At 40.2% G+C, this 14,147-nt stretch overlaps 1 protein-coding gene across 1 annotated transcript; it reads right to left on the bottom strand.

Annotated features, from left to right (window-relative positions):
• Positions 1–12,435: 12,435 nt before the first annotated feature.
• LOC124948579 lies at positions 12,436–13,129 on the bottom strand. The gene is made up of 2 exons (XM_047492386.1): positions 12,798–13,129; positions 12,436–12,685 (listed from the first exon to the last, which is right to left on the bottom strand). Exons 1-2 carry the CDS (start codon positions 13,127–13,129, stop codon positions 12,436–12,438), a joined length of 582 nt encoding a protein of 193 aa, XP_047348342.1.
• Positions 13,130–14,147: the final 1,018 nt, after the last annotated feature.

A 14,147-nucleotide genomic window follows, 5' to 3' on the forward strand; every position in this document is an offset into this window, starting at 1 on the left:
AACTGGTTCGCGAAAGCTATCCACTTCTCGTGCTGCCCGCTAAAGGTAGGCAGTGAGATTTGTGACAGATTTGCATTTCGCTTATCTTTCGAATAAGTAGGTGATAATCGAGTTGAAGATTCTGTTTCTGATGGAACAAGTGTTGCCGTCCGTGGTACCGCTTCGTCTAATCTTTTCGCGATAAATACTGTATCGTGATAATTATCGCCGATATCAAATTTCTCTTCTAAATACAATTCTGCATCGGGGATTAAGCTTAAAAGTTTCTTTTGATCTTCGGAGAAATTATCGAAGACGTCCTTCAGGCTTTCGATTTTCATTTTCAATTTCTCCAAATCTTTATTTGCCTGATAGTGTTACGTCTCGGGTGGACAAAAACACAAAAAAGAAGAATTTAACACTAAGCTGCTAATACGGTCAGGTCAAGGACTAAACCTTCTATTTCAACTTTGCAGACTCCTCTCGTTTGTGGTACAAAGATTCGGGATTGAGAGTAAATAAATTTTTGCTTCTGGAAGAAAGGCTGCTGCGTGGAAAACGTCCGCTCCTTCGATGTATACTATTGCCACTATATCGGTTCTGACTTACCGTTGCTGCCAAGATTTCCAAGAACAATGAAGGATATTATCGTGTTGACATAAGTTCGAGGTTTCTATATTCTGAACTGAAATTCTCTCCTCTATATTGATTTAATTCATAGACTTGCCAATTCCTTAAATGTACGGATGGGGAGATCGATGGTCGATAAAAGGAATGAGAAGTAGCAACACAATTCAACAATAACTATTTAATAAAGCACTAAAAATACACTACATATACAGTTCACAGAGAACGCTTGGTTTGAATATTGAATTAAATTTCGACGCGCTGCTCGCGTTTCGCGTTTAATTTATTGTTATAACTCGTGTTTAATTTGAATCTTCACCGAAATAAACAGTAGAAATATATATATATTCTTTTCGTGATAACTTTTTATTCTCGCTTAACTAAAATCCACGCTTGAAATGCGTTACTAACTATGAATCGTATAGTATAATAAGAGTACCCAGTAAAACCTATTTACTTTTTCAAAAAGGAACAATGTTAAATTATTTTTAAGCGGGAGGGTAAGAGCTTGCGGCTGAACGAGTTGAACGATGGACGAAGTCTGGTTGCCGCGTCGCTGCTCTCCAACTCATCGACTCCCAGTTGGTGTTGCTGTTCATGTGCGCCGCTTAAACTTGCCGTCTTCGCGCGAGGGCACTGCCTGTGGACAAAGGTGGCATGATGCAGTATAAGCGTTACTCCGTTAGCTATTCTGAGAATTGCAGCCGATCGACGCTTATCACCGGATGTTGTTCTCAGAATTCTTAGCCTCTGGAATGCGATTATCACCGGATGCAGTTCCAGGATTCCTTAGCTCCCCAGGTGCCGTTATCGTCGGATGTAGCCTGGCCATTCACGATAAGAATGTCTCGAACTTGTCACTCTGCCTTTATTATTTTATATCTGGAAATTACAATGCTATATCCTTGTTAACTAAATTATTATAATAATTTGTGCCATTGTAAATACGTGAAGGTATTATGTATATATATATATATATGTGTCTTAATAGTTATGTAATATAAAGTTCTTAGCATTACCCATCTATAATTTCCTGCTAAATTAGTTTGTTATATGTGTGTATACATATGTATAGTATTAGTCATTTAATAATACATGTCTTACATCCTATCCATTTACTTTTATTCTATTTATTTTTTAACTCTATACTAACATATGTTCTTTCACTTGTTAATTAAACGGCGCCTTCTTTAACAATAGTGTTTCTTTTTAATACTAATAATGCATCATCGATATTATTAATATTTCTTCGATATGATTATTAGCTATGGAGTTACCAACGACAGATTTACCAACAGTAGGGTTACCGATGGTAGGTTTACCGACAGTAGAATTACCGACAGTAGGATTACCGATAGTAGGATTACCGACAGTAGGATTAGTATTCTGTTACCTACATTCAATTTCTTTTAAGATACTTTAGGGAACACACGTTGTCATACGGCGACGTGACACCTCACCCCTTAAATGAGTCGTTAGGAAATTTCAATTTCTGACGACTTGTTCTTACAGACTGCCAGGATGCTTTCAAGAATCGGATATCTCGAATTTCCTCTGGTGGCGGATGTCGGAGTAGCAGTGTCCTTTGGTTTGTCCAACCTTACTTCGATAGCATCGTTATTTGCGTCACTCGTTGTTGTCTTCGTTACGTCTCGTTGTTTTGATCGTCTCAGATAAAGGAGTGTGTCAACGAGCTCTTGATGGCTCCTAGAAGATGTAAGCTCCATCCATAGACTGTATAGAGCACGTATCCTCGGATAGTGGCGTCGACACATAATTTTACACCCTTAATTAAAATAAATAATCCGATCTGAATCCCAGCACTGACTGATCCAAAGTCTAGAAAGCCTTGCCACAGTTTTGAGTTTGTGCTGTCCGTAATTTTATTAATGTCTGCTTCTCCCACTAGATTATCCATCGAGATACTGTAGGGTGAGATGCGGTGTTTTGTAGCTCCCCTGGCAATAGTGTTTAGGAGTCTCGGTCTCTCTGCAGGGATCATGTTATGATCTCTTAGATTGTCTAAGTCCTGCTTTGTACATATTCCGCTCGTCATTAAGTTTTTTGAATTAATGTATTTCCATGCCAACTTAGCCAACGATTGGAATATTTTGGGAGGGAGTACCTCCACAGGCTTCATTCGTTGTCAGCCTGTATCAACTCCCTTCCAAGTAGTACATGGATGGTAATAAAGCATTGCATTCTCTTATGGTGCTTGTCTTTACCAATATTGTCGATTTCAGTGTCAGGTAGAGACTGTTATTCTGATGTGTGACTGGCAATTCGTGGTAGCATTCCTCAGATTGCCTGACGCTTACTGGGACGCGAGGACACTTCACTATATGAATAACTTCCCCTCCGGTTACGGCCGTGTACCCAGCTGACTACATGATTGTATACGCAAACTCATCTGAGCGTAGAGACGCTAATGTCAAAATTTTTTTTAAGGACTTGCTTTTATAGTTTGCACTTTTGTCTAATTACGTCACTATATAGAGCTGTCATTTGTATCCTTATATGCTTTTTAAAGTAGACGAACTTGGAGTTGACGTAAGCGAACAGATCAAGGTTTTCGACCGATAATTTTGCTCTTGACGCGAAGATGCTTCCTTTCTGTGTCTCTAAAATGAATAGTTTTGGATGCTCGCTCAGTAATAACGTTTAACCACACAAATGATACTCCGCTCTTTTTTCCAAGGTAAATGTAACATCCTGAGTTATAGTAGTGTATATGTCCGGTTACACTTTCGTATTATTCATAGTTTCTAATTTGGTCGCTAGTCCTTCATATAATACCTTGTAGTTATCGAAGTTACACGACGATTCCGGCCTAATCGTCCAAAATGCATTTCCTTCCTCATCAGTGATGCACATTTCGCCCGTGAATGCACACACTTCACATTTACTTAGAATTACATTGTTCTGTCTTATCTTCACAACAGCATAATATTCTTTGATATTAACTTTTATTGATGCTTGCATTACTACATTGTCCCACGTACCGTATAGATTGGCGTATTGTGTTTCCGAACACTTGCCGTCTACTGAAATCGATCATGCCAACGTAGCACTTCGATACTCGTTGGCATTGGCTCGTAGACCTGATACCTGCAGGGTCGATGTTATCCCCATAATGCCTGTATCGAAAGTGGCCTTGCATGCTTTAGCTGTTAAATCCATCAGGTATATTCTCCTTCCATTGTAAACAGCTGAAACGTGTGACGACATTCCACAATAGTAAATTGTTCGGTCTATCTCCACTCGGCAGTGATGTACGTGGGTATGGTCTTATATTCTGCTAGCTGTAGGAGCTGAAGATAGACTTCTGTGATGTTGAGTGCGTGTGATGAAATAATACATTTCCCCGTGTTCAGTAGTAAGATGGTCGTGACATTTGTTGATACTTCCCCACAGTCGTACCCCAACAAGCGAAAACATTCACTGATGATTCCTAAGGTCGTTATTAAAGTGCCAAGAAGCCCCATGGATTCTGTAACACAATTACCTTAATCTATTTTATTTTAGGTATTCTTAGCTTATTAGTATTGACTACCCTAGTACGATTTCCTATTAATAATTTAGCATTAATTCGAGGGAGGATTTTTAAAATCTGTTGAAGTCGCGTGAATTGATTACCGAATTTGTTCGTAGGTTCCTTTAATAAAAATACCTTATCCCCTTTCTTTAACGCTAACGGTCTTACTATCTTTTCGTAATACCTTTTAGAAGTTTCCTTTGATCTCATTAAATTTCGTCGTGCTGCCTCTTGTATGCTATTTATTTTATTTATTAGTGTCACATAATATTGTAAATAGGTCCTGTCCATTTAGTCATCTAATGGTGGATCCGAGGCTGAGACCCTGGCTAGTTTCCCGAAGACTAGATCATAAGGCGTGTAGCGAGTTCCACCATGCACACTTGTATTATAAGAAAAGATGGCCGTATCTACCCATTCGTCCTTTTCTTTGTCCGTGAATTGCTTCAGGTACTCAATTAAGGCATGTTGAGACCTCTCCAATGATCCATTGGACTGTGGGTAGGAGGCCGTCGTATTGTATGGCTTAATTCTAAATTTACGCGCTATGGCTCACAGTAAGGTACTAAAGAAATTCGATCCTTGATCCGTGAGTATTGCCCTAGGCGCTGCAAACTTACATATTAAATTTTAAATCAAAGCTATGTCTTGGCTATGTCTATCGATGTCGTATTCTCAAAAGGAACGGCTAATTTTGCTAGAATTTTGTCAACTGATCATGAATCGTCAAAATGTACTTATTCCCCTTTTCAGTCTGAGTTAGATGACCCACTACGTCGAGTGCTATCTTATCGAATGCCGATCCTGGTGGCGCGTTTAAACTATTGGTTGCTTATTTTTACTCTGACTAGCTTCTTCAATTGGCAATCCAAACAATTTTGAATAAAGGTCTGTATCTGCCCTTTTATATTCTCCCAAATATATCTTGTTCTAATTCTGTTACAAGTTTTGGTCACTCCCTTGTGACCCCCTAAAGCAGATAAGTGGTTTTCGCGTATTAAGTCCTCACGCTCGTTCTCCTTGAGTATTCTAACCAAATTTCTACAGAAACAAATTGTGCAATTTTCCACATCGAATAATTCTCCTAGCCTTTGTTGAATGTATTACCATCTATGATATATATTCTATTCTTGATATATCTATGGTATATCATCTATTCTTGTTTGGACTGGTGATGCTTACCGTGCGCAAATCCAGTTCCCTTGTTACCGATAAGAGCGATTCCAGAGCATTATTTAGAATTTCTATGTCCGATATCACATTAATATTCTCTCTAATGATATTAAGTTTTCAGATCAGTATTTCGTAACCCTTCCCAGCCCGTCCCAGTGTTAAATCCTTATAATTTGGGAGTTTATTCATATCCTGGAGCTGCTTAGCTCCCTCATCGCATGGGTTTCCTTTTTGAGTAATAAATATTTCTAGATTGTTTCTTCTCTTTGTCAATCTGTCCTGAGTTTCCGTAAGGTTCTGTGCAATTCTGAATGTTTGCTCTTCCTGATTCTGCCATTCGTACGACTGCGATATTGGTTCGAATAGGGTTCCGGAACTAGAATCCAAATCGCTCTCACCGAGGGTAAGAGAATTATTCGCGCCGTTTTCCTCCGTCTTGCGAGGCACTTAACTTATATCTATCTGCTCAAAGATCTCCTCTAGTTCTCCCGTGTTTGACCCTTGCGTCTGACTCGCGGGAGGACAAAGACTCGCTTGAAGAGCTGTCGTCCCAATGTAGCGGCAAGATCTGCGCCGTTTCTGGTGGATTTTGCGAAAAGGTATCGGCATTAGCATTGGCCGTGCTTACCTTGTATACTATCTTGAAATTGTATTCCGCTAATTTCAAACCCCACTTGGTCAGACGCGAAGTCGGATCTTTGTGTGATTTTAGCCACACTAGTGGGCGATGATCAGTCACTAAAGTAAATTGACATCCATATAAATGGCTTAAAATAGTGCACGGCGTAGATTATTGCGAAGAGTTCTCGATCGATGGTCGAGTAGTTCCTTTCAGCTACATTTAACAGTCTTGAAAAATAAGAGATAGGTAGGTCTTTCCCTATCGGTCCCTGACTTAGCACTCCACCTATCGCATAACCTGATGCCTTCGAAGTAACATTAAATTTCCTATTAAATTCCGAGTATTGGAGCACCGATTCCTTGCACAGAGTGTCTCTTAATGTCACGAATGCATTTTCCTGTGGCTCACCCCACTTAAATGTCACTTCTTTCTTTAGTAATTCCGTGATAGGTCTTGCCAATTTAGAGAATCCTAGAGTGGGGACCTTACATAATATCCCGCAAGTCCTAAGAATTGTTCTTAGCATTCTTCGGTTGCGGGAATTCCCTTACGGCCAGTAGCTTCTTCGGAGCTGGTTTCACACCAACCTTACCGATGATATGGCCCAGATAGATGTGTTCCTTTTTTAAAAACTCACACTTGCCCGGCTGTAGCTTTAAATTTGCTTTCTTAGTCTCCCTATTAGTTTACTGAATTTTATCTCGTGCTCATGGAGTGACCTTGCGTATAATACCATGTCGTCTATGTAGACAAACATCTCTTTGCCTTGAAGTCCTGTTAGGACGAGGTCCATGAGCCGTTGAAAGGTTGCTGGGTCGTTCTTCAGACTGAATGGCATCCTAGTAATCTCGAAATGCCCGTGCGGTGTTGAGAAAGCTGTCTTCTGGCTGTCGTCGGGGTGCATTTCAATTTGGTGAAAGCCCGACTTCATATTAAAATTTGAAAAAAATTTTGCAGAGCCCAGCTGATCGAGTATCTTGGTGATGTTGGGGAGTGGATATGCGTTTCCGACGGTCTATTCATTCAAACTCCTGTAGTGAGTGAGCAGCCTCCATTTAGGATTTCCTTGTGAATCGGCCTATTCGGGTACCACCCATATCGGAGAGTTGTAAGTGAAGAGATGGCCGGATGATCTCATTTTCGAGAAATTTCTGGGCATCCTTATTGATTCTTTCTCTATCTACAGGCGGAAACCTATACTGCTTCACGTGTATGGTCATTTCATTAGTAGTGATGCTCCTGTGAGACAGCACTCCTGTGTTGCCCAGCTGTTCCCCCGAGAGATCAAAGCAGTCTGCGCTGGTGGACAAGAGTTTTATGACGTACTTCCTCTCTTTATAATTCAGGTGCGTAGTAGTAGCGATTCTACTTCATTCGTCCTGTTCTTCTCGTCTCTGCCTTCTTGGTAACCTCGACAATAGTTTTATTGATCGCTCCTGATTGCTCTTACATATACCGTTGCTTTTTCCCTTAAATTTCCTTGTACATTCCGTATTATGTCTTCCTGGCCTTCACATATTTTAAACGCTTGTAGATTCAGGGTATGCAAAACAATCTTTTGATCTTCCTCGGTAGTGTTTATTGCCCTAAAATAAGCCCAACCATGATGGTTCCTAACCATGGCTTCCCCCATATATGTACCCGATAGGAATTTTATTCTCGCAATGTAGCTCGCGTTAACTTCGGAGTTCCTTACGTGGCAATGAAACACTGCACTCTTCCTTGCCGGCATGCGTACTAACCGTCTATCTGTGAACGGTACTTCTTTGTCCATGACCTTCATGAATTGTTGTATGTAGCTCACATCAGTACCGACTGATTTTAAGAGCTCGCTTCCCAAAATACCATCCTGTTCGATCGGGATGGTTTATGCCACCACATAAAATCGAACTAATTTTCCAAAGAGGTAACCAACGATCCTTCTGTTCGAATATGGTCGTCCATAATGCCGCACACTTTAATTACATCTTCATTATTGATTGTTACGTTCGACTCAATAGTACTTTCTTTAATGATGTTGACTTCTGCGCCGATTTCAACCATGAAATTGATATTCTTCTCGAGGTTTTCGATGTCCACGCTTATCGTAGGTGCCTTCGCCGTTGGCCTAAAATTTACAATTGCGATTTGCTTAACTGAGTCGCCTGTGTATTCGTTTGTCTGTGAGCGTTTTCTTTGGCGTCCCGCCCCTGTCGGATTTCGATTTTGTTGGGTTTCCCTGGTTACTAGTAGCTGAATTACTTCTCTCCTTATTATTTACCCTTTGCGACGGGCTCAGGTGATCGTCGCTTCGACTGTTCAGCCTCCGATAATCAGTTGAATTACGGTTTCTCTTTATCTTGTTTTCCGGAATCCGACGTTGCGAATGTAATGTTGAGTGTTCATCGTTAGATTCTTTACTTTGTCCTTAGATCGAAGGAAGGGAGTTCTCGCAGTGTCTTCTGCAAAAGTGGGTTGTCCTCTTTTTATTGCGGCAGTCTTTTGTCATGTGGCCGGTTCCTTTACAGTTAGTATAAATGATCTTTTTGTTTGTGATCACGTATATTCTGGTGACGTCTTTTGATCCCCTCTTGCCGGTACGAACGCGATTTCTCTCTAAAAGCGTACTTATTTTCAAAAGGGCATTAGGCGCGGTCGTCAAATCATAATACCTTTCATGTTTCATACGTAATTCATATTCTTCTGGCAAGCTATTCTCCAACCCGTCGAGCACCTCGCTCTCAATGCGTCTTCGCGTGTAATCCGACAATTCTCCCGACTCTTTGTTCTCCGCCTCGATAATAGCTTGTCTTAATTCCTTGATATGTTTGGTATAATCTAATATTCTCTCGTTAGCCTTTATAAAAATATTTGCTAATTGCTCCTTGTAATGACTCGTAGACTTTGCCTGTTGGTAGGCTGCTTTTAATGAGCTTACCAATTGCTCTACCGTATGTAATTCCTGGTCTTCTGTGACTGAATATGCATGTCCGTTTACTTTGGCTCGAATACTACGAACTAGCATTCCTTCTGTCTTCGCAGGAATAGATCCATTATCCTTTCACATACTGTCGCGTATTGTAACACGGAGGGGTTATATCCGTCAAATCGCGGAATTGTCTCCCTGATTTCCCTTAATTTAAAATCCAGCATTCCTGAAGGTGATTGCTTAAATTGTCGAGCCCTGGGTAATTTTATCTCATTGTCCTAATTGTAGTCTTCTTCATTTAAGCCCCTAGCGATCGCACTGGCGTCGACGCATCTATTCGGACTATTTCGCGAAGAGCACCGACTTCCCGCTCGATCATTTCCCAAAGTCACGTTCATCATCGATTTCTGCCGATCGAGTTCCTTTGTACGAATTTCATTTTCGCAGCGTTGTAACATTATTTCTTTTCTTTCTAATACTAATTCTTGTTTGTTGAGTTCCGTTTGTCGATCAATAATTTTTGCGTTCTGAATTCCTATTTCTTTTTCGCGTTTTTCTACTGCACTTATTCGCTCTCGAATTTCTGCTTCTTGATTCTTTGATTCAGTTTCTCGTTCTTTTATTTTTTTTTCCAAATATTTCAATCTTTGTTCTAAAGTCGTATTTTCTTTCAAACAGATGTCTATTCGAGCCTCGCGCACATTTAGTTTTTCCTCGTATAGCCTAAGCTCTTTCTCAGTGAGAAAAGCCTTAGCAGCGGCAGAAGATTTCTGCGTGTTAGTCATTCTTGTGTAATTAAATTAAAATATAATTAAATAAAATAGTAAAACGTGCCGAAAATGTAATTGGGATAAAAATTCTCCTAAGAGGCTTTTGTATCCCACCGATGCCATCAAAAAGTCAGATTATTAGAATATAGTATCGTTTTAAACGGATTGGTAATTTTTAATTATATTCCTTTTTGTTTTACGACTATTGGCCGATATACAAAACAGAAAAATATATCAAAACAGAATAAGGTGAAATCTCCTCCGATTCCACAGAAATCGGACCCTATCGATGGAAAATAAAGAAAATAAAATGTGTAAATATAACGTGTTTACATATATCAAAAACAAAGAGCTGTGAAAAATTGGCTTAAAATATCAGAAAGTCAGGCAATTCTGGAGACAGGTACGTAAGAATCGAAAAATCTTCGAAGGAACTTGTGTCTCAGTTCGGAAAATGCCACTTAAAGATTCATGATACTGCATTACATAAGAGCAAAGTTCCGTTTTAATCGTCTTATCCACCTACGAGCGATTTCTTTACCCTTGATCTTCATCCTTTAACTTGTGCTTTCCTCGAAGAAATATCAAACTATCATTAACTTTTGATCTTATCGACGTACAGATTTCATTTGTGTATGCACAATTAAAAGTAATAATGAAATTATTATGTATAACCTTTCTTCTATTTATCGATAACGTCTTAATTTGCTTAAGTTATTTTATCGTATTTACATAATTTTTGAATTGCAAAATAATTATATATATATATATATGTAATTGTTATTATATATACATATATTTACACATTATGTATACATAATTTTATATATATTATTATATATATGGTAAATATTGAAAACATTATTAAAATATATTTACGTATATGATTCGTTATTACGATATTAAATATAATATTAATTACATATATCAAAATATAATATTGACTACTGATTCTGGAACATTTCTATATCCTATAAGATCTCAACATTCTACATATTTTTATATTCTTCACTGAATTATTTATCTGAATATACTTAGAATACAAACGCACATATGTAGGTAGATAGGAGAAAAAAACATTCATATTCCCAGAGAAGAAGGCAAAGCTTAAAGACATTGATAAAAGCATAAAGAAAAGTAATTGACTATGAACGAGAGTGACAAAGAGGAATAATTCAAATAAAATAATTCAAGTTTACATAGAGCAGCTGTAAGGTACATGTGTTTTTATTCGCTTATTTAATGGTGATCCTATAAACACAATCGACCAGAAACTCCATGTTTTCTCGTTACATCTGTTTACAGCTCAACAATAGAAACTCTTCTCTATATATATCCGTTCGACTACTTTGTTCCTTTTTCTGCTTTTCTTAAAATCTGTTCAATTCAAATCATTTCTTCGAAGTATGTGTTGACTTTAGCGATAGATATGGATAAAATATAAATTACAAACAAGCGGGGAATGCTGTCCCTCACCTTGGTACCTTAATCATATCGATAGTCTTTTATATAGGCTTTTATATAGGCTTTTTTTGGTTATTTTTCTCTCATGCGTACATAACTATTGATTTCGTGTATGTTAAAGTAGTGTTAGTAAACTCTGAATGCACACGCTATCAGTCTGTCATATGTATCCTTCTCTCTAAAGATAGAGTGAGTCTGACAGTGTTCCGTGCTAGATAATAGTTTCATAAGCATTTGTTTTAAGATAAACATATAGAAAATAAGAAATATAATTAACAGTAAAAGAATTAGTATATAAATTTGCGAAAAAGATAAGAATATGTCTAATATATTTTTAATAATAATCAGTGAGAAATTGTACATTATATTATTTTAATAAATATTAAAACATAAATTCATTTCCATATAACATATGAAAAGAACACCCAGGTCTCTTTCTCTAATATGATTGCACCTGGAGGCCTAGTCCACTATATGGAACTTCAAATTTAACTACTACTAATAATAATATATAAAAACTACTATTACAGAAGATAGTAATAAAGGTGATAATAGTGATGATGATGATGATGATGATGATGATGATGATAATGATGACATGATAATGATACAGATAATAATGTTGATGATGATAATAATAATAATAACAAGAATAATAACAATTATAACAAGAAAAACCATAATAACAATAACAATCATAATAACAATAATAATAATAGCGATTAAAGTAACAATAATAACAAAAATATTAATAAAGATAATTACAATAATAACCACAACAAAGATAATAATAATAAACATTTTTTTTCTTTTTCGATTGTCAGAAAATGCCAATATTTACGCATTCACCCAGGGACTCTGCCCTCAAGAGGAACCCTACACCATTCGGGTCCCCCTTCTTGGAGTGTCGGGCTCACCGTTGGAATTGGCACTACCGACTAAACTCATATCCATCCCAGTGGCATAGGGAAACCATCCCGCCTCCGCCATGTAGCATTACTTCGGGGTGGCACCACTGCATGATGTCCCCTTACGGGACTCTCCCTTTGGCTCTAAGTGGCAGGAACCTGGAGCAGCGTTATGGGCCGCCTATCTCCCTCTTATTTTGGCGCAAGATGGCCCTAACGTACCAGGCCACCTTGTTCCATTCCTTCTGACCTCGGAGCACTTTCTCGACAACGTTGCCGAACGAAATGTCACCGATGTCCCGCTCCAAGGCGAGTCTTTCGGCACTCCACTGGGTACATCTGAAGAATGTGTGGTACGCGTCGTCGTTCGTCGAGTCTCCATAGGGGCAGTTGCCGTCTGCTATCTTCCTCATTTTTGCGAGGTAGGAGCGGAACAGGCCATGCCCTCTCTAGAATTGGGTGAGGTTGAAATCGACCTCTCCCATTTCCCGGTTTAGCCAGTTATCTAGTCGACTGATGAGTCGGTCATCTGCCCCTAGGCTCCTGTTCCCATCTGCTTTGCCAGGCCTCGATGCTGCTAGACTTGGCGAGCTTTGATGCCTCCTCCTTTCCCAGAACGGGCTTCTGCTGGAGGACGAATGTGCTGGTGTCTTTTCTGAGCTAGTAGATTGATCGGGATTACCACCGCGACCACTAGCACTGCGGGCTTTGAGACCGTGCGGTAGGAGCACACGATTCGGCGAGGGCCCCTCCTCTGTACCGTGGCTATGCGCTTGCGATATTTCTCGTATCGCAGCGCTTCGGCCCTGACTTCGCGCTATACAGCATCACTGCTTCGGCTGCGCGCATCAGTAGACGGCTCATGCACGGTCGAGGTCCGTTGACATTGGCCATGAGTGTGCCAAGCGAGGCTACTACCTTTGCCGCCTTGTCGGCTGCTCTAATTATATGCTCTCCGTAATTTAGTTTGCTATCAAGCATAATTCCTAAATACTTGTCGGCCGACTTCGTTTGGACCGTTGCTACTCCTATAGCGAAGCTGCGGAAGGTTTTGATGCTCTTCTTTGTATGTAGCACGATCTCAATCTTCTGAACTGCTAAGGACAACCCGTGTTCTTCCATCCAGGAGATGACTCTGCGCATAACGTGGTTGAGCAGCAGCTTTGCCTCCTTCGTGTTTCATGCGTTTATGACAACTGCAATGTCATCTGTGTACCCAACCATGAAAGCACCTTCCGTGACTGCCATATGTAGGATTCCGTCGTAAAAACTATTCCATATATCTGGTCTTAGTATAGAGCCCTGGGCTGCCCCCGATGTCAACTCCAAGCTTCTCGGACCATCCCCTGTATTGTATTCTAGGAAGTGCACATTCAGGTAGTCCCCGAATATTCGTAATAGGTACTCCGGGACCCTGAAATTATGTTCGAGCGCTTCCACTGCCAAGTCCCACCTGACGGAATTGAAGGCATTTCTCACGTCTAAGGTGGCCAGCAGACTCAAATGGCGGGATAGTTGATTCCTGCACTCCGTCATTTTAGCGGCCGTGACAACCTCCTGGACTGCGTGGATGGTAGAGAGGCCGGATCGAAACCCATACTGGCAAGCAGCAAGATCGCCTGCTGCCCTCAAGGACGCATCCAGACGTGGCTTAAGCAACTACTCCAGTAGCTTGCCAGCCGTATCGAGCATACAAATTGGCCTGTATGACAAAGCGGCTTCTGCCGGAACCCTGCCCTTGCTTATGAGCACAAGTCTCGCTTTCTTCCACGGGGCGGGGAAGATGCCCTCCCTGAGGGTTATACATGTTCAGCAAGAGCTCAGGGTGACTCTGCGCGACGGCTTTCATTACTTCCGCTGGAAGGCCGTCTGGACGTGGAGCTTTCTTTTTCCGCATAGAAGATGCGGCCCTCAGTAGCTTCTCTTCCGTAAATTGTGGCTTTTCAGGTCTGCCAGGCGCAGCCGTGCCAATCTCTCTCTTCGGCTGTGCGGTGAACAGATTATACACTATGTTCTTCAAAGTCCTTGGGTTCTAAGAGATTCCTTGCGTTTGGGTTCCCAGCTTGCGAGTGACGATCTGGAACACTAATCCCCACGGATTTTGGTCGATATCCAGGCACAGCTCCTTCCAGCACCGTCGTAGACTGACCTTGATGGTCCT

The sequence above is a fragment of the Vespa velutina genome, chromosome 4 (genome assembly GCF_912470025.1).
Source record: "Vespa velutina chromosome 4, iVesVel2.1, whole genome shotgun sequence".
NCBI classification, from domain to species: Eukaryota; Metazoa; Arthropoda; class Insecta; order Hymenoptera; family Vespidae; genus Vespa; species Vespa velutina.